Source organism: Schistocerca serialis, chromosome 2, assembly GCF_023864345.2.
Source record: "Schistocerca serialis cubense isolate TAMUIC-IGC-003099 chromosome 2, iqSchSeri2.2, whole genome shotgun sequence".
In the NCBI taxonomy this organism is placed as follows: domain Eukaryota; kingdom Metazoa; phylum Arthropoda; class Insecta; order Orthoptera; family Acrididae; genus Schistocerca; species Schistocerca serialis.
Window position 1 is genome coordinate 210939553 of NC_064639.1, and position 22693 is coordinate 210962245.

Sequence of the window (22693 nt, forward strand, 5' to 3'; positions counted from 1 at the left end):
CTTGCATTTGTTGCTTTGGGAAAGGGGATCTTTTCTTTAGTCTGCAGGCTGTAGGTGTGCTTTTGTGCAGCTTAAGGTTAGTCTTCACTCCATGCCATTTCTTGCAACATTTCGACCCAGTGAGTATCTGGTACTGGCTACAGACCTGACCCATCGCCATTCACATGGCTCTGAACAGCCTATTATTTTTGCATCAAAAACTCTCAAGGTGGCTCAGCAACATTATTCTCGGGTGGCAAAAACCTCTTGCTGTTATTTATGCCTTAAAAAATTGTGTTCCTGTGTGGAGTAAAGGCCCCCAGTTTCCTTATTTGGCATGTCGGTCTCCTCACTGGACAAAGCCACTTATCATCCTCAGCACTGGGCTCTGTTCTTGTCCCCTTTGTTCATCCATGAGGAACAGCTTTGTTCTCAACAGGATACGGAGATGAGGTACACAGTGGATGGCTTCCCCATCACCAATGACTGTATTGGCTCTGTTGTAGTGGCGGATCTATTGCTCTGGCTTGACACAATATGGGAGGTCCGACCTGCCAGGCTGGCCACTGGCCCCTCTCCAGAATTTTTGTGTTGCACCATTGCCTCTCCCTCTTGGATGGCATTATGCTCCGGTAGACAGAAGGGTTTACTCCACGCATTGTGGTTCCAGTGGTGGGGTGTCCTCTGCTCATTACATCAGGGTCACTGGGAGATCTCTCGCACAAAACTGTTGGCATGATATCATGTGTTTCAGCCAGGCATCGTTCAGGGAGTGGAACACCTTGTTGCAGCCTGTTGCAAGCGCTTAGATGAGCAGGTGCTGCTTATTTGCCATGGCTGACCCCTACACAGCCTTGGGAAAGAGTCCACACTGATTTCACTGCTCCTTTTTTACACACTTTCTGGCTGATGGCAACTGATGCTTTTTATCATTTTTCTTATGTCGCTTGTTGTCCGTTGGTGACAGCAGACACAACTGTCAAGGCCCTGTTGAAGAAATTCTCCATAGACGGCTTGCCTTGTACCCTGGTTTTGGAGAAGGGTTCTAAGTTTGTCGTGAATCTTTTGAAAACTTTTGTATACACAATGGCGCCTCACTTCCACCTGCAGTCAAACAGCAAGGCGGAACTCCTTGTCCAATCATTTAAGACATAGATATGCAAGTATATACACAATTTTCCAGCCAAGGAGGCTATCATTTTTTGGTAAGCTCTTACAGAATGAGAACAATTGTGGCTAAGAGTCCTGCCGAGCTCCTGCATCGCTATCAACCGCACACAGTGTTCAACCTCCTGCTGCTCAGAAGGCATCTTCTAGTGGCATCAGTTTTGTTGATGTTCATGCCCGGCACACCAATCTGGGTCAGGGCTTTTGAACCGCACCCTTAATGGATTCTGGCTGTCATCTACAGCCAGCATACTCATTGCATCTTCATGGTTTGCACCAATGTTTGACTTGTGGCATGCCTCCAGAAACAGCTGCACTCCCTGGATGGGTGTAGGGCCCTCCTCAGGCCATGGGCCTGACATCTTGTTCTTCATTTGCCCTGACCACTCCAGGGATGGAGCTGGCCTGGCCATGCCTGCCTACCTCAGCAATTGGGGCTACATCAGCAGTGATGGCAGGTTTGCTTCCTGTGGCCAATGTCAGCGCCTTCCACCGCGCTGAGCAGGTTCTGCCGTCAGTGAGGACAGAAATCTAGTCTCCATCACCACAGCTTCTCCTTTCCAGTCTGCCGACGCCACTGCCTGTGGCGGCACTCCCCTCGCATCGATTCCAACTTCCAGATGGCTCCCACCCCCGTTGCTGGTCCTGTCGACCAGTCACCCAAATGTCTGTGAGTGGCCCTTGTCCCACTCACTTTGTCTGTATCCACTGGTACGGGCAGATCATGAACTTCCCACAGCTATGGCAGCTGCCCCAGCACCACAATGGATGCTATTGGCATCTCTTCAATCGCAGAACTGTGGACAGCGATGTCTGGTTTTTACCCCCACAAGGAAGGAGGAGTGGAATAATCGGCTGGTTACTATATCTACTGCTCACTGTGGATGTTAAGTCGGACCACTACAATAGTCATAGTGTGCACAGACATACAGCTCGCAACTAGCTGAGGCAGCCACCAGGGGCATCTTGGCCAACATTCAAATGGTGCACCCGCAACTACCTGAGGCGGCTCCCAGGTACCAGGGGCAGCCCAGTCATTGACTGCCATCACCAGGTCCACAGTGTGTGCACAGCGCTACACAACTGACATCTGACTTGCATTCAATCTTTATAAGACCATACACAGAACACGATATACCTATACATACGCACATGACAATCATTACTAGTGTGAAGAACAATATGATGTGCATCTCAAAGAATAAAATAATAATCGTCAGACAACACAGTGTACATTATGAGCCCATCAAATCATAACACCATAGTTATCACATCATCAGTAAACATGGAAGCATGATTACTGTGTATAAAATCACAGTAAATATTATCACTCATTAGAACAAGATTAGGGTTTACCATCTTGTCAACAATGAAGCCATCAGATACAGAGCAAAATCTAGAATTGGTAAAGGATAGTGAAGAAAACTGGATGAGCTCTTTCTAAAAGAACCATCCCAGTATTTATCTTAAGTAATTTAAAGAAATAATCAAAAACCTAAACTGGGATGGTCGAAGGGGATTAGAATTGTCATCCTCCTGAATGCAAGTCCAGTTGGCTAACCAGTGGGCCATCACCTTTAGTATAAACAAGCACAAGTGAGAATATGAACTGCGCTCAGTTTCACAGGACTCATTCATACATGTTTACTATTTAATATTATTTTATAATTTTACGTGTATTATAATGTTGTCTGATATCCATTATGCATTTTATACTGTTCTTGGACTTTTAATTATTATGTAGGCAAATGATGGACAAGAGTGTTCCTCAGCAAATTTTATACAGTGACTTCAGCACAGATGGAAGGGCCAGAGGTGTTCCTCTGAGGTGCCGAAAGGATCAATTCAAGAATATAAAGAATCTAAACATTAACCTGAGTAACTGGTGTGCCACAACAGGAGCTCACACTCACTAGTGCACAACTAATTCAGCCACTGTTTTATGATTTGGGCAGAAAAGGCATAAGCTGACAAACGAGAAAGTCGGAGATTCAAATTTCGCCAGGCCCAACCATGCCCTCCACTCTCTATTATGTGTCATCTATGTGGCCATATGTTTCATACCAGAATTTGTCTGTTAAGCCAAACTCGGATACGAGTATCAGCCACTGATAATGAATTATTGTGTTGTGTGTATGGATACATTGCCCAATTAGACGCCCTGTTTATTGTCTGGATGCCGTGTGCCATATATTCAAGGACTTGTCCATTTGAAAATGGTTATATATCTGAAATTGAGGATCATTTTCACAAAATTCAACTACAAAATTTGCAAAAATGAGTTATATATGTATTCATGTACTTCTAAATGAGACAAATGCACTGCAGTACACAGATTTTATGAAAACTATTTGTCTGTTTAATCTTGCTCACATGACTTCGAAATTTTTCTGAACTTAACATCTACAAAAACAAGTTTTCCCAAATGTGAACATCTACTGCTTGTGGTAGACATTTGTCATTGGTTTTAGACAAATTAGCTCACAACTTCCCAATCAGGGGTCAAAGTTTCATACCACCAATCGGGTATTTGGTACCATTAAAAAGGAATTGAGAAAACTTGAAATCCACAACCTTAGCATCACGCTATCATGAGGTTCTGAACAACCATGGCACCCATATGGTTCTGAGCATGGCCTGGCAGGTGCACTGTTTCAAGATCTCTGCTAATAGATTAATAAGAGAGAAGCCACCACTCAAAATGTCTTAAGCACACAAAAAGATAGTGCCATCTGTAAAGTCAGAACACATACTTTTCCTCTCTGATAATGCATGAAGTGAAAAAAACTAATACAGGTAGTTTAAAGAACATTCATCAGTCAGCTATAATAACACCTAGAAATCAAGTGAGTGTCAAAAAAGCTGATGCGAAAAGAAACTGAAGATATTTTTTGATAAATTACCACAAGAAGCCTTTGAGTTCTTTGGGACGGCGACAGAGTGTTACAATGAAAGTGACAATGAAAATAATAAAGCACAGTACCTTAATGAACCAATTTATTAAATTATTATGTGCTCAGCAGGTTAAAATAAACTAAAACATTACAGCTATAAAATAATTAATCTGTAGAGGGTCAGTTTTGGAAAAAATTCATGATTTTTTACATATATTTTTTATTTGCAACTGAAAGATAGAAATGTTTTTCCACAGTTGTATTATGTATCAGGAGTTTATTTTTGAAATATTATTTTGTAGGACATCAGCAATGTATATTTTTTAAGCAGTTCGGTACAATGTGTTTCCTGAAAAGTTTGTGTTTTGTAGATGTTGACTTTCGTGAAAATGGTCCTCACTTGGAGAATAATGTTTTGCGTATATACTGCTTTATTCAGATTTGAGATTTGATCATTATAAAGTTTTAATTATCAACTCAAAAAAAGGTGTTGTAATTTTTTTATTTGTTTATAAGAACATCTGTATTCCTGGTACACATTGAAATCCCTCTGCCACAGTAGTGTAGCAACACTGATAGAATTGGGAGTGTGAGAGGGAGGGGGGAGGGAGAAAGGGGGGAGGAAGAGAGAACCTGAAGCCCACTGAAAAAGTGGACTATTGTGTGGTAATTTATTTTCTGAATTTGGAGGGGAACAGCACTGCAACTACATACACTGCGTCACAGTAGTTAGGTGGCACGACACTTCCTGTGTGGTCAAATGAGCCTGAATGACGTAGAACAAAGCAGAAGACCATCTCTCTGTGAAGAACCAGGAATTGCTTGAGAATTGGAAGCCTCTTTCTTGAAGACCTGTGTAACATTTTCGAGTCAATAGTGAATAAAGTGAAAAACCAGTCATGGATCAGTTACAACATATTGCATGACATTTTCAATATGACAAAGGTTGCCACCCAGTGCACTCTGTGACAGCTCATACTGTCTCAAAAAGCACGTTGAACTGAGGCGGCAGCCGATATGTTGAGCTGTGTCAAGCTTATTCTGATGACTTCTTCAACCATCTTATCACAATGGATGATTGATGGGGTGACCCTGAGACAAAACAGCAAAGCAAGTAATGGAAACATGTGGTTTTATCATCGCTTGAAAGAAGTGAAGACCCAACCATCATAGGGCAAAATTCGTAAATCCATAATTGAAATGGATGACTTGGGAAGTCAGCCAGTATAATATAAGTTAAAAAAATGACAGGAATTTCGTCATTTTTTAACATATTTCATAGGCCAAGGTGATGCTGAGTGTTTCTTGGGACTGGTATGGTTTGACACTAACAGATTATTCCTATATGGGGCAAAGTGTCACAAGGACGTACTACACTACAACATCGCACCTCATTCTGCAAAAGACAGAATTTTTAGCCATTCCTAAATCCTTTACTTCAAACTCTGAACGTAACGTACTTTTCAAAAATTCAGTCTCACTTGAGTCATTTGAAAAAATATAAAAGTCATCAACATATAAAGCTATCATAGTAACTAAGCCTTTATCTTTATGTTTTGTAAACAAACAAGGTTCTAAACCAGATCTCTTGTAACCTAGGCAGCTTAAGACATCATTTACTCTTTGACTCCACACTCCGGATGATTGCTTTAAACCATACATAACCCTTTTGATCTTCAAAACTTTTCTTTTACCATTACAGAGATTTAATCCTTCGGGATGTTGTAGGAAAATATCTTCTTTGAGAATACCATTTAAAAAAGCAGCCTTACCATCAAGACGTGTACCGTTCAAATCTAGTTCAACGTATAAAGCCATTAGAAGTCTAAGTGATGAATGCTTACCACAGGAGAAAAGGTCTCATCATAATCAACTGCAGATTTCCGAGTGAATCCTCTTGCCACTAGTCTAGCACAAAGCTGCACTTCACCTTCACTGTTGACTTTTTTCTTGAACACCCACTAACACTGCACATCACTTGCACTTTATGGAAGATTTACCACTTTCCATGCATTGTTATCTTCAAAAGCTTGTATGTTGTCACCCATAGCATGTTTCCATTCTTCTGCATCAGGTCTGCTAAAGGCCTCCTGCACAGTTGTTGGGTCCTCGAGTTGGTCTGAAGTTCCGGCAGAAAAATAAATCTCATAATCATCAAATCTTCTATTTGGTTTGAGCTGCCTTTGTGATGTTTTTTACTTCATCTTCTTGTGTAACACATTTTTTAACATCAGTTTCTTTCTCTGATGTAACTGCTTCTTTTGAGACATCATGTAAGTCCTCTCTTAATACAACATCAGACTTATCATTTTCTTCGTCATCCTCCACTGAAGTGGTGATTTCTTCATGGTTCTTTATTTCAGTTCCCGCATCATTAATATTTTCCACTATAGTCACATCATGGCTCATCACTACATCATTTGTCTCAGGGTCATAGAGTCTATAACCTTTTGTAGTATTGCTACAGCCCACTAAGATCATTCCCTTTGCCTTTTAACCAATTTTGTTCTCTTGACTTTGTGAACATGCAGAATGACCTTGCTTCCAATTGATCTGAGATGACTAATGTTGGGTTTCTTGCCAGTCCATCATTCATATGGTGTTTTATTCCCTAAACTTGAACTCACTGACCTATTTCGAAAATATACTGCGCTATTAACAGCTTCAGCCCAAAATCTTTTATCAAGTTTACCATCAATTTTTACTTTTCTACAACAGTTCTATTCAGCCATTCTGCCAAACTGTTTTGTTCTGGTGTATAGCTGTTGGATAATTGATGTATAATAACATGTTTTTTCAACAAACTGTCAAAATTCACACAACAGAATTCTTTTCCATTATCTGTTCTTACAGTTTTGATTTTTCTTTCTTGCTAATTCTCCACCATTTTCTGAAATTCTTCACAAGTTTCATTCTTTATCTACAGAAAATACACAAATCCCATTCGGGTGTAATCATCTTCCAAAACGAGAAAACACTTTGCACCACCTAATGACATAACTCCCACTGGTCCACACAGGTCTGCATGTACAACTTCAAGTGGTTTAGAGGATCTAGTGCCTCCAGGTGGAAAATGTTGTCTTGTTTGTTTGCCTTAATTGCATACTACACAGTTTTGATTATTAATATTAATGTCTTCACATACCATTCCTTCTACAGCACCATTTTTCATTTTAATAAGATCCTTTGCATTAAGGTGACCTAATCTCCTATGCCAATCAGATGCTGTTATCATTCCAAAAAATGACTTCTTCTGTCAATGTTTAGCTTGAACACACCATTAATCAGATCTGCAGTTGCAACTAATTCTTTATGCTTGTTATAAATATTGCACTGATCACTATTAAATTCAACAAAATTTCCTTGCTCTATCAACCTGCTCACGGACAGCAAATTTGTAGTAAGTTCTTGAGCATACACAACATTTTTTACAGTAATGTCATTTCTTGCTCAATCAACCTGCTCACAGACAGCAAATTTGTAGTTAGTTCAGGAGCATACACTACATTTTTTACAGTAATATCAAACGAGTTCTTTCTGGGTACTGTTGTTAAATCAGCTTCTCCAGAGCACAAGACTGGGATTTCTGTCTGGTTTGCAGCCATCATTTTTTGCATCTTAACATCATTTATTTTGTTTTTCAGCCATTCTTCATTTGCTGTGAGATGCACACTAGCACCTGAATCAACATACCAGGCACTTCTGTCAAAAGAGCCACTTATAGACACTGCACTGAAAACATGTGAAGTTTTACTTTGTCGTATTTCATTGTCACTGTTAGGGCACTTACTTACAAAATGTCTTGGTTTCTTGCATTTATAGCAAACAACGTCCTTCCTGTTTTGATTTTCCACTGTATTTCCATTTCGGTGAGAAAACTTTGGTTTACTTTGCCAACTTTTGGACCTAAAAGCACTACCAGTTGTGGTGATGTCTTCTTCCATGTCAAGAAGCTTACTTTTGATTGCGTCCGTTGCAATTGGTATTCCTGAATGCCCAATTGCCATTATCATGGGAGAATATTTTTCTGGCAATCCTGCTAGTAGTAATGAACCAATCCATTCATCATTAATAGCAAAACCTGTTCCATGTAATTTCTAACCATTTCTGCTATCTGGTTCACATAACTTGTCATTGAATCACGTTTTTCTAGACGTTTTGATATCAGTGTTCTCAATATATTTATTCTTCTCGCAAAACCAGAGTCATCAAACATTGATTTCAGTTTCTTCCACAAGTCCACTGTTGTTTTTACTTCTCTTATGTGCACATATAAAGATGAATCAATCATAAGATTTATCTTCACTTTGGGCTTTGAATCTTCCAGTGAAACTACTTCTGAGACACATTTCACTAATCCTTCAAGAATAAGCACATTTTCGATAGCGAACACTGAATCTCCATAGTTCTCACGTCCTTTCAGCTTCGGCACATTAATCAGATAATTTGTCAGCATATTTGTCGACTCGAACAATTCCCCTTTGTGAACAGCAGCACGAACTGGACTTTGAATCATGACACGTGGGTTTTAATCAGTGATTCCTGATACTTTTAATGATTGGGTTATCTGTGTACCTGGGCCCATAACCTGTTGAGGTTCCGTGGATATTGAGAACAAGATATACATGTACACATTCGGTGATTTATTATAACATTTTACATTGGTACACTTTACTACATGTTAGCACACATACAATGAATATGGACGAAATAGAACTGAAGAGAACAGCTTGTAGCAACAAAGATGTAGAAACAGTCAAAGATAACACACACATAGCTCCTCACATATCAATATCATTTAAATGGGTTTGACAAACTTAACAATTTGTTACTCTTTCCTCGGACACAGACAACATTGTGTGGTTGGCATTCCAGAATGATCTCAAGTTGATTTTTGAGGCGGAATGATTCCCGAACAATCGAAATGCAGACTTCTACAGCCAAGGTCAGTGGCAAGACGTCCATCACTAGGGAAAATATGTCATATCGAAGGGTGAAATTGTACAGAAGGAATAACATCATCACCAAGTTTCAAGGTGGCTGCTTGACTTTTTTGAGGTGATAATTATTACTTAATGGCTCACTACATTTATGGTCATAGTGGAAATAATGTTATCTTGCAAGAGAGTGCTAATTATATAGTGCCCTCCATTGCCTCACTCTTCCACTACCGTTGATAAATTTGTTTCATTTTTCCTATTCTACAGGTTCCTTTGTTTATTTTTACTGGTTCCCATTTTGAGTTATCCTTCTTCTCTTCTGCTTGACTGATCTGTACTCATATTGATGCACAGAACATAGTGCAGTGGTATCAGCGAGTTTTTCCTGAGCTTTTGTCTTTCTCTCACAATCTTCTCTCATTTCTCTCTTCATTTCACAAGAATATCTACCATTTCCCACCCTGCACCTCCTCAGCAGGGATCATGCTGCAGTGTTTGTGTTTGTGTGTGTGTGTGTGTGTGTGTGTGTGTGTGTGTGTGTGAGAGAGAGAGAGAGAGAGAGAGAGAGAGAGAGAGAGAGAGAGAGTTTTACTGCCGAAGAGGAAAAAACCTTGATCTTGTCCCTATCTAGGTCTCCAGAGGAACACACATACACATTCTGAATTACAGATCATCATCTCTATTCTGCTTCCATGTATTTTCACTGCTTTAACATTTAAACTGAGGTGTGTTTGGCCATTTTCAAACAAAATTTTCCAGCCTTCACATAAAAAAAGTTTCTGTTATAGTACTTTTACAGATCTCTGACAATGCTTTTCAAATAGAAATATTTTTTCTTACAAAATGTATATAACTGCAGAAAGCTAGTTAATACTCTCTAACAGCATTCATACAAGAAACTATGTTCATAATTATTTGCTAAGTACCATTTCTCTCACAGAAGCACAGCTCAGAAATGAACTTCTGTTCACACCAACTAACATTTCTTGCAGAGAATACTTACCGTCAGTGTTTTCAGTGGACACCTTGGCAATAACCCACAACTGTTGGCTGTACGTAGTCATTGCAGGACTCCTCATAATGAAAGCTCGATTTGCTGAGTCACTTGCATTCAGGCGAACTCTTTCTTCTGTTGTACTCGTAATTGGTGGTCCTGTACAAGAAAATTAGCAGTTTTACTGAAACACATAATTATTTAACAAGTTGTCCACCTGATTTTCATGGAACAATTTTACAGGTAAATAACTGCAACTGCTAGTAACAATATATTTTGATGCTTGAGCTTCTCAGCGTGCTCTTAAAGAGTGTTGGCATATCTAGTAGTGCAGAAATTGCACTAGTAAAAAAACTGCAGCTTCAGAGCAACAACCTATAAGCTGCTGCTTTGTGGAAAAAATAAGTGAACTGCAGTAATATGCCAATGGAAAATCCTGTGTGTACTACAATAAATAGGAAAAATAAAGATAACCATTTACCATATTAAGGAAACATTGTGCAGCAGTCAGGTACACAAACAAAAAGTTCAATGTTACAACTCACCCATTAAACTTCCATTCTTCTTCAAAGAATCCTGTAGTACTACCACAGTAATATATGTAGAAGACTCACTGTAAATGTGGAAGCAGATAATGGTAGGATCTGGGCGAAAAGGTGTGTTTGCATAAATCAGTTGATAACAGTACTGCTCATCAATGGTAGAGCAATATTAATCAACGAGGAGGTTTCGGCACTCTACAGATTTATATTCTTACTTTAAATGATTATGATGACAAAACAAAACAAAGTGACTATACGAAGTAAGTGAGTGGGTGAAATATTTGAGGATGGTGATTACAATGCAACAGAAGGGAGCAGAAAGAAATGCACAAATATACAAGACTACTGTCGCAAGGAAATAAGTGAGACACGTCTTCTGGAGTTCTAAGATAAGTTTCAACTGTTTCTAGAGAGCACAATCTTTCTGTATCACAAGAGAAGAAAAATGTAATATTGTTATCAGACTATATGAGAAAAAGTGGACTTCTTTAAGACAAAGACTACAGGTCAAAGTGCGAATGTTAAGCGTATTTCAATAGATGTGGTGTGTTATAGAATGAAGAAGAGGGTGGTAAGGAGAAGGGAGGGGCAGGAGAATTAAGCAATGTCTAAATTGAACTCGAAAAACGAAGGGAATCCACGTTCTGGAAAAGAGATTAAAAACCTGAGATTTGCTAATGATATTGTTCTAGTCACAAATAGAATAGAAGAACTTCAAATATTTATTAGAAAACTTGTGTTAGTCTACTTTGAAGTTGGTCTAAAATGACCTATGACAAAACAAAGATCATGATGAATGAAACAAGAGGGAAATACGAGTTGCAGGTACACAACTCCAAACGGTCACAGAATGTAGTCATCAGAGTAAATTTGTAAATATGAAAGCAGTCCTAAAATCAGAAATATTTTGACATATTAAATTGGACTAGGAAGTTTATGGAAGATATTCTTCAGTTTTCAAGTCTAAGATGTCAACTGAGCTGAAGAAAACAGTTTTTGACCAATGTATACTACCAGTAATAACTTATGGCTGTGAGACAAGGACATTAAGTGAGTTCATTGTTAGGCAGCTCAAAGAAGAATGAAAAGATCAGTGTTTGGCTACAAGACACAACAAAGGTCAGTGACATAGAGGAAAGAGTAAACACCATCAAAAGGCAATGGGCTGGTGAAATCACTCAAAGAAGGGATGGCAGATGATCAAAACAAATACTAGATTGGAGCCCTTAAAACAAATACTAGACTGGAGCCCTGCGTTAAAAGAAAAAGACCGAGGTGAAGATCACCAGACAGAGGGGCCAAAGACATATGAAAGACAGCTGCATTCAAGTCGACATGGGAAGCTCAGGATCGAAGAACCTGTTAGGATCCTATGTTGCATGCCATCTCAAAGAGCCCACATCACCAAGTGATGATGTCAAAAATTGGTTGATGATGATAACATGAGGGCTATTCAGAAAGTGAGGAATGATCGGTCGCAAAATGGAAACCACTGTGAATAATCCTATGAGGCTTTTCACAGACGTTTTGGGCAGTGTCTCTCAGCTGCACTCTGCAGGGGCTGTGAAGACACTCCTGCAGCCTTTTCTATGGGAAGCGTTCGATCACCCACAACACAGCCATAATTGGTTCGTCCAGAGTATCACCTCTGTTCACATGAAATGCTGGATACGAAGACAATACTTGGGCACAGGCTACGCGCTATAGACCAGCGTAGAAAAGCACAGGCAGCTGCCTTCTATGATGATGGTGATGGAAATTTGGTATAATGCTCCAACAAATGTCTAAGTCAGAGCGGCAACTAAGTAGAGAAGTACCTGGAAGGTATAGCTAAATGTGCAAAGAAAACAGTTTTGATTTTCACTGTGGTTTCCATTTCATGACCGATCATTCCTTACTTTCCAAACACCCCTCGTATATACGGTTTAACAATGTTTACATGTCTTACCTGCACTTATGATTCTCCCCCCAAGAGTATTCTTCTCCCTCGCTAAGTACTGAATTCCTGAATCCAAGTATTAGGTGGTCACCACTTTCCTTCATCTTCCATTTTCATTACATTTCAAAAATAAAAATTAAGTTAAAACCAAAAGGAAATAACCTCCTTTTCAAGCCAGGAGGAGGAGGAATTATGACCCCAGACATTTAATAAACAACAAAGTATACACAGGTAGATCCATAACACACTTAAATGAAAAACTGGGGACAATAATTAATAAATAGAGAGCCATAGCTTAAAAAGTAGGAGTTCCTACTACAGAGACAAGCAACTTGCATGGTGAAAATAAGAATTGCATCTAGGCAATTACAAAAAGGCTTAATCGTTAAATGACCAACAAACGAAAACTGAAAAAAATCCAGAACCTAATAAATGCCAGACGACAAACAGCCAAAGACATTACAAGAATTAGAAGGAATCATCAACATGAAACTCAACAGAAGAAGTATTCAATCTGCATAAAGGACTATTGCTACATGTTTAAATATCAGTCTAAATATACTTCGCCTACACGTATGATGAAATATGAAAATGGCACATGACAATCAAGACAATGGTAAGACTTGGCAGAATGCTGCCATTAATTACCCAAGTGTGAAGAGAAAAATGGCTGCCTCGAGTTTGACCACAACATTAAAAGCAAAACGCCAACCAAAAATTTTCCACTACCGAATTACAACAAAGTGGTCACAGAAATTGGCTCACTGAAGAATTACAAAGCAGCAGCAGAAATTCAACTGATGGCAGAATTTTGGAAGTATGCCAATGGTCAAACACTTGAGAAGCCACATAAACATACAATCAACATTTTGAAAACTGAAAGAATGCCTGAGGAATGGGACAAATTGGTAATCTATATCTGTCAGGAGGTTACCACTACTGGTTATCACATATAAGATTTTATCCTGTCTGCCTGCTTAGTTGAGTGGTAAGTTGCTTGCCTCCCATGCAGCAGGCCCGGGTTCGATTCCCAGCTGGGTTGGAGATTTTCTCTGCTCGTGGACTTGTGTTGTCCTCATCATCATATCATCCTCATAATTGGCACAAGTCGCCCAATGTGGCATCAACTGAAATAAGACTTGCATTCGGTGACCAAACTTCCGTGGATGGGGCCTCCTGGCCAACTATGCCACATGGCTCATTTCATTTCAGATTTTATCCAAAATTAGTCACACAGGAATTCAAGAGCTTGAACAAGAACTTGGAGAAAACAGAGGTCAATTCCGTCCAGGCAAAGTTTTCTGGACCTAATCATCAGTTCTTAGTGTATCATGACCATCAAACAGTTTGAAATAAGAGTCTTTTATTACTTTTATTGTTTCAAAAAATGTAACACTGTCAACCGGAGTTGTTATGGAAAACCGTAAGCAATTTGGTGCACACCAAAACTTACTGACATCATTGAAATCAGACACTGTAATATTAAATGAGGAGTTAAATTTATAGGTGACTGTTTTAATCATAATTAGACTAGGTCACTGGGATGAACTCTCACCAACACTGTTTAACTGTGCAATGGAGGCTGTCACAGGTGAGTAGCAAACGAAATGGTGATCAAACATTTGAGATTGGTAGAAATATAAAAGTTGAGTGCATCGTATTTGAAACTTCCTGCCAGATTAAAACTGTGTGCTGGACCGAGACTCGAACTCGGGACCTTTGCCTTTCGCGGGCAAGTGCTCTACTGACTGAGCTACCCAAGCACGACTCACGCCCCGTCCTCACAGCTTTAATTCCGCCAGTACCTCGTCTCCTACCTTCCAAACTTTACAGAAGCTCTCCTGCGAACCTGCATCATATTTGTACATGATCTCAAACTATTGGGATCAGCAAGAAAGAGACAGCTCCAAACTGAACATCTGGGAAACACAGCAACAAAAGTGGGAGTACAAACTTCATTCAGGTGGAAACAATGGCAACCTTCACGACTGGTTTTAGAAACTCCTTGGTAGAATATAAATAATGATAGGAGTAAAAGTACCAGTTCATCATATAGTTGTGTCACTAACAGCCAGATGCACACGACTTAGAACATAATCAAGCTTTCAGATGAATCCTTTTCCAGAGCTAACAGAGTATACACACTTACAAATACATGCAAACACAACTGCATGGCTACATTGTCCCAGCCAACTACATTGTATTGTACTGACCCTGAGGCCTGACAGGTGAGTGTATCTTTGACTGTAATAATATTATGAGAAGCATAGTTGCTACTCACCATATAGCAGACATGTGAGTCGCAGATAGGCACATCAAAAATACTGCCAGATAGTGATCTTTCAGCCACCAAGGCCTTTGTCAAAAATAGACAACATACACACACAGCCATGTAGTCTGAGGTGCCTTGTCACTGTCTGTGCAGCCCCCCCCCCCTCCGTCAAAGGTTTGAATCCTACCTCAGGCATGGGTGGGTGTGAGTATTGTCCTTAGCGCAAGTTAGTTTAAGGTAGATAGCTGTATTTACTCGAATCTAAGCCGCACTCAAATCTAAGCCGGAGCTGAAAAATGAGACTCGAAATCAAGGAAAAAAAATTTCCCAAATCTAAGCCGCACCTGAAATTTGAGACTCGAAATTCAAGGGGAGAGAAAAGTCTTAGACTGCACCTCCAAATCGAAACAAAGTTGGTCCATTGTAACATGAGACACAATTTGGGTCGAATGGGTGAAGATACAGCTACAGTAGTTTGGTTCGAGTCGTAAGCTTAACAGTTAAGCTTTACCAAGTAGCTATTGCTATGTGTCAGGCGCTCCGTCTGTATTTATACGGGTACCCTTCCTTTTTCACGTGCTTCGTCTGGTTTGAATCAATTGCTTATTTCTTAGATCTGATAAGTGCCATTCTCTTTGTTATAGGTTTTTACGTCACTCTAAGCTGAAAATGCATTATTGTACTGTGTCATGCATTGTTTGTCGCATTCTGATAATGAGTGTTTACAACCTGTCGCCGCTCGCGGCATGGCTTGCTTTCGTGGGTGCTACCGCAGCTTACAATAAAAAAAAAGAGGAATTGTCTCATAAGCGAAACAATGGCAAGAGACTGCTATTTGTTGTTACTTACACTGCTGCTTTCTTTGATAATGATCAACAAGAACCAAATAATAGACTGCGTATGATAGATGTTCTGAACGAGAGTTCACCGAAAATTTTGCTCCGTTTGAAAATCTTTGCAGACGCCTCTTTAGTACATTACATTCTGCACAGAAATTAGAGTTTTCTTAGATTTAAAAATCTAGTCAGTTGCCGAGCTTCATTTCTATTCAGAATAAGAATTATACGAATATAAACATGACATGGTATGTATATTCTAGCGTGTTTACTGTTGTCTCACTCTAGTTTTGTAGTTTATTAGGCTTATAGGATTTAAACGAGATAGCAGCAAACACGAAAGAATACATGGCATAATGTTTACATTCTTCTACCTTTACTGACACAGAGGTTTTGGCGCCAGTATTTATCTTTGTGCCTGCAAAGCATGCCTGTGTATTCGATGGCAGAAGTTAGTTGTGGCGGCACCTACCAACATTTTTAGAACTTCCGCTTACTTTGCACTCGATTCTAAGCCGCAGGTGGTTTTTTTGGATTACAAAAATCGGAAAAAAAGTGCGGCTTAGATTTGAGTAAATACGGTAAGTAACGCGTAAGCTTAGGGACCAATGACCTCAGCAGTTTGGTCCTATAGGACCTTACCACAAACATCCAAAATAAATACACACACACTCAAGCAAATGCAACATGCACACACATGACCACAGTCTCTGGCTGCGAGGCCAGACTGCAAGCCAGGCCTCAGCAGCCAGATATTGTGGTCATGTGTGTGTGAATTAAGTTTGTGTTAATGTGTGGGCATCTGGTGTCTATTTTCGACAAAAGCCTTGTTAGTCGAAAGCTCACTTTCTGACTGTCTTTTTGTTGTGCTTATCCTGTGACTCAGCACCTCCACTATGTGGTAAGTAGCAGCTATCCTTTTCATAATATTGTTACATTCCATCCTGGATTTTCCACTGTTTGACTGTAATAAACTTTATTGAATCTCACTGAGACCAACTGACTTATCTGAGCTCAAATCATCAAGTACTCTGTCAAATTATGACTGTAATATTGAATCACTTAGCTCTCCCACATCAACTTTGTTTCTCTTAAATCGTGTTGTGTTCTATTGCACAGACTGTAACTGGTAAGTTATTACAAGCCTTGCTTGTATACTAATTCTCCACATGTACAGATGAAACTAAGAATCATTCCATGCTTTTTTCTTATTGTTTTATAGTGCTACTAAAACTGACAAATAAGTTGAAAACAGTGTAGCCACTGAAATATTTTATGGTAACATCTGAGTGTTATATACGTATTGTTAAAAATGATCATTACATCTTTATATTTTGTGACAATACATTTCTGAGAAAATGCCATCTTACACAAGCATCTACAAGTAGAAAACAACATTTATCTATTTACTTATGGCAGTTTGGTCATCACAGCATAATCAATAATTAGAGAATACTATAAAAATGTACTACAGTTGAGACAGCTTAAGAGGCTCCCTGAAAGCTAGCAGCACTATGGCCAGCTTTTAACTGTGAAGCACAAATGCCTGCAGTTGAGACAAGAGCCCCCTGTAGCACTGCAAGGAAATTGAGGCATTGCTAGACAGACTTTTATGAAGTCGTGTTATGTGACATGCTGATGTGGACACGCAAAGCTGTTGCACCCACACCTCTGCAACTGCCACAGAGCTTCTTATTCTGTCTCAACTGTAAATGTTTAAGGAAGATTAAGATTTAATGATTGTCCTTATAAGTACCATTAAGGATAAAATTATCTCTGTGCCAGCATCTAGCTGTTGGCAGAGAGAGGTGTCTTGAACACTTCGAGATTTTTGAGTTACTGGTGAACTGGAAAGATCTGGCTGGCCAAGATTCTCTGTATTCTCTCATAAGTGCAGTTTTCTAGTACAAATCTGGCGAGGACATGTGGAACAGATCAGGAGGGAATTGTATAGAGATTGATTTTGCATTACCAGTAATAACGTGCAGTGATTCGGTGGGCCTGTTCAATAGATTAATGCAGACGCTCTTGAGCTATACAAGAGAAATAGAGGTTATTTTGTATTACCAGCAATAATGTGCATTGATTTGGTGGGCCTTTTCAATAAGTTAATGCAGACACTGTTGAGCTATACAAGAGAAAAACGCTCAGCAGCAAGTACACATCACCCATGGCAGGTGATCACAATATTGATGTAAAAGAATTTCAGGAGGTTTGACACAAGGACACCATTCCTCATTCAGGTTTTGGCAGTAAATCTACACAATTTAGAAAGAAAAAATAACTACAGTATATGTTAGGGCTATCAGTGAACCAGATGCTTCTAAATTATGTGCCTATAGTGAAGACATACTCACCTGCCAAACCAATGAAGACCCCAAGTCCAAAACATGCAAAGAATGCAAGGAATACCATGACAAATTCCCTCTTGTGCATAGAATACAGTCGCATCTGAACTGACCTGTTAACATATTAATGGTGTAGACCAGTTTAAAAAAAGTGAAGATATTGCCTTTTTTTGTACTGAGCTACAGACACAAGAAACAATTATCTTTATTATGGAAAAAGTGGAGGAAACATTTTGAAAAATGACTGTTCTATTACCTTGATTTTGTTACAAAACTGGAGCACTTATAAAGTGCATTTCCTCAAAAAGTGAGATATTGTGCTTTAACAAGTCATGTTAATACACAGTGTGTACCTGAACTCCACCAACAATATTTCTGAGGTTGTTCAGTGACATTTTCTTAGTATTTGATACAAGAGACATGTGGTTTCAACTGGCTCATTACGGGCAATAAAGTAGTTATGGCTTATTGATTTTATTACCCCAATTACCCTCCTCTCTGTGACCAAACAGTGACAGCGCCTGTAATATAACAACACTGTCCAGAGGTCATGAAGGTCCAACGGTACCAAACAGCCGTCATGTCATACTCAGCCCTTAGGCATCACAGATGTGGATTACGGAGGGGTGTGTGGTTAGCACACCGCTCTCCCAGCTGTTGTCAGTTTTCATGACTGGTGTCACTACCCCTTAATCAAGTAGCTCCTCAATTGGAAGCCTGCAATATGCAATTACCAAAATATATATCACATATGAAACACATATGATGACTGTTCAAAAAATTCTGGAATATTCGTAATTTTGTGCCATGGTGTGTTGGAGTGAAATGTGGTCGGCATCCCCGCATATGTCTGAGTTTAAAGAGTAACTGCCGGAAGTTTCATCGTAGTTTGTCTGTCGGTGTCAGTGCTGCAGAATGATGTGACATAGTTTGCAAATTACAAGAAGGCAAGTTAATAGAGCAATGCATCCACATTAAATTTTGCGTGAAACTCAAGAAAACCTTTACAGATACACACCAAATGATGTAGGAAGTCTATGGTAATGATTGCTTAAGCTGTAGTTGGTGTTACGAATAGCTGACACAGTTTAAAAACGGCCAGACAAAAGTCAAAGATGACCCTCGTTCAGGGCATCCTTAGACGTCTACCAACGATGCTCATGTCGGGAACGTCAATGAAGTTGTGTGTGCTAATCGAAGACTGACTGACTGAGAGACTGCAGAAGAGTGTAACATTTCAGCTGGATCATGTCATGAAAGCCTGACACAGCATCTTGGAATGCATCATGTTGCTGCCACATACGTCCCACAGCTCATGAATCAAGACCAGAAAAACCTTTGCCTTACAATCTGTGACGAGCTTTTGGATTGTGCAAATGAGAACAAGATGTTCCTTAAGAGAATTGCAACTGATGATGAGATGTGAGTCTACAGTTACGATGTTCAGACCAAGGTCCAGTCACAACAAGTTGGGAAAGGTTCTCCAAGACCAAAAAAAGAGCTCATCAGGTCAGGTGAAATGTCAAAGCCATGCTGATACTTTTCTTTGATTTTGAGGGATTACTTAATCATGAATTCATGCCACAGGGACAAACTGTTAATCAATGGTGCTATTGGGACATGTAGTGAGTCTGTGAGAAAATGGGAGAAGAAAACGACCTGAAATATGACGAGACAATTCATGGCTCTTGCATCATGATAAAGTACCCTCACATTCATCCATGTTGTGTGTGACTATTGCACAAAAAACAAAATCACTGCACTGCCCCATCCTTCGTACTCTCTAGACCTGGTCCCTGCTGACTTTTGTTAATTCCCAAAGTTGAAAACCCCATTGAAAGAATGAAGATTTGCAACAATAGACAAGATAAAAGAAAGCTTACAGACGGTGCTTTATATGATCCAGCAAGAGGTGTACAAGACTGCTTCCGGAAGTGGAAATGCCATTGGGATAGATGTATCAATTGTGGAGGAGGGTATTTCAAAGGCGACCATGCACAATACGTAAAAGATTAGCTCAGAAAAATTTTGAGGACAAAGTTCCAGAGTATTTTGAACAGACCTCGTATAGATTTATCTCAGAACATTTAATCTGTCCTGTCACTAATGTAACAAATGCAAAAATGTTCCCATGTAGGTATTATTCAAAATGTTGACCATAATGATTATGGCAGAGTGTCAGTGTCTGTTATCATACATCTAACATTGCTGGAAAAAGGAACCTGAGATGGAACCAAATAGTACTAAATGCAAGCTTGAGCTGAAGGGTAAAGTGGGTGTTACTGTTGTCAACAGCAAGCATCACGAGTAAATGGAGAAAGTTTGTTTCAAAACAAGACACGAAGCACATAACGCCAAAATTTGCATTGTTGTACAGATATATTCACTGAAATATAGATATGAAGATAAACGGGGGTAAATGATTGAAATTACTGTGTAATAAGCTACTGGACTCCAGGAGTCACCTACACCAAAATGCACAGAAAATGTCCTTGAATAACTCCAAAAATAAAATTACCAAATATGCAGCAACCAGTCACAAAATCATGTTTAATTTATTCACTTTTGCAAATCGATTACAACTGATTAACAGCCATCATTGGTGTTACAAATACAAGAATAAAAATAATTAATAACAGTCACCAAATGAATAAATCTACATAAAGCAACTTAAACCAATTAAATGTATATAGACGCATTAAACCATTTAAAATGAACATACAAATTTACCTTTCAACCAGTATGTGCCCTGAGTAGTAATACTGTCTTACGCAGAGGTCAACATAAAGTGATACATCAAGAATTGACTATGACAACAACAAACCATAAGAGAACGTCGCAAAGCAAACCCACCCTCTATGCGAAAAGATACAGCTAAAATAAAAACGAGAAGAAGAAGAAAAAAGAAGTATGACATACAAAGTGAGGTAAAATATAATGATATAATACTAAAATATTAAAATGAAATGGATATATTGACAAAGATTTTGTCAGCTACATAGTACAGTTATACACGCCAAAAAGCAATTGTACAAATTAGTAAAAAGGAACAAACATAGATGAGAAGCACACCATCAAAAAAATTAAAAAATTTCCTTTTTACTAATTTGTACAATCGCTTTTTGGAGTATATAACTGTACTACATGGTTGACAAAATCTTTGTCAATATATCCACTTGATGTTAATATTTTAGTACTATATCATTATATTTCACCTCACTTTGTATGTCATACTTCTTTCTTCTTCTTCTTCTTCTTCTTCTTCTTCTTCTTCTCATTTTTATTTTAGCTGTATCTTTTCACATAGAGCGCAGGTTTGCTTTGCAATGCCCCCTTACGGTTTCTTGCTGTCATAGTCAATTCTCGACGTATCACTATATGTTTGACCTCTGCTTAAGACAGTATTACTACTCAGGGCACATATTGGTTGAAAGGTAAATTTGTATGTTCATTTTAAATGGTTTAATGTGTCTATATACATTTAATTGGTTTATGTTGCTTTATGTACATTTATTAATTTGGTCACTGTTATTAACTATTTTTATTCTTGTATTTGTAGCACCGATGATGGCTGTTAATCAGTTGAAATCAATTTGCAAAAGTGAATAAATAAATCATGATTTTGCGACTGGTTGCTGCATATTTGGTTTTTATGGTTTACGGTCGTTGTACGACTTGGGAATCACATGGAGCCCACCATTCATAACTCCAAAAATGTTGTCAGTAGAGATTTTTATTATATTGTGCCACAACTGTCTTAACCATTTTTATCTAGAAGCAAAAAATTAATCAAGCAAATGTTGTTTAATCACCTGGGAACATTAACTACCAAATATGCTTTTCTTGTAGCTATGTTCAACTGAAGATACGAACAGCGTTACGTCTATTTTAAATAGCACCCTATATTTATTATTTGGTTATTCATTTCCTCTCCTCAAGATATTTTCAAAGATGTAGCACAGTGTACCATTCACATAAACGTGACCTTATTAAAAATGCAAGGCTAAACTAAGTTTGGCTCTCTTGTACTAGCACACAGTGCACGTATCCGGAGTAATGTGACTCATTCACTTGCTGGAGATGACAGTAAACAAACAAGGAAAATTCACACTGATCACTCAATCAACCAATTCCAGTTAAAGGTTTGTCGGAATACGATGTACACCAATGAACTGAGTATACAGGTGCTATTCATCTATGGAGAATGTAAGCTGCCACTATAGAGAATGTAAGTTAGCAGAACAGCCAGTGTGCATTTTCCTTGTATTTCAATTTGTTTACTGTCAACTCGAGCAAGTGGACAAATTACGTTATCCTGGATACCTGCACTGTGTGCTAGTACAAAAGAATCAAAGTGAATTTTATGTTACATTTTTAACAACACTATGTACCAGATTTCTTGATTATCAGCTCATTAAACACATTCACGTGGGCTCCAAAGTAGAGTAGACAGGAGACATGACACGAAGGATTTTAAAATTCTGACTCCTGTTTCTAATAAAAAGTCTTAGGACTGTAGTAATTTCAATGTTGCCTCAGCTAGCATAGAGCTGGTATGAGGTAAATAAGAAGTGAAGGGTTCCTCAAATAAAAATAACCAAGTTTGTAATAGTTTACTACTTAACGCTTTCTATGAAAACTACCTACAATACATTCTAAGCTGATGTGATGTAATTGAAGCAGCAGAAACTGTAACTCTTTCTTCTCTCCGATGCCCTACTTCACAATGATCTCATCAAAACTAACATTGTAACATGAACAGATGAAATGTTATACCCTCTG

The 22693-nt window shown here is 38.8% G+C and overlaps 1 protein-coding gene across 1 annotated transcript in view; it reads right to left on the bottom strand.

The window, feature by feature from the left end:
• LOC126456948 (transmembrane protein 181) overlaps positions 1–22693 on the bottom strand; it is a 228532-nt gene that overhangs the window by 92054 nt on the left and 113785 nt on the right. Inside the window, exons 3-4 of the mRNA XM_050092884.1 lie at positions 17921–18024; positions 9984–10133 (exon numbers count right to left, since the gene is read on the bottom strand). Coding sequence (XP_049948841.1) covers positions 9984–10133; positions 17921–18024 — 254 coding nt within the window. The remainder of the gene's footprint in view (positions 1–9983; positions 10134–17920; positions 18025–22693) is intronic.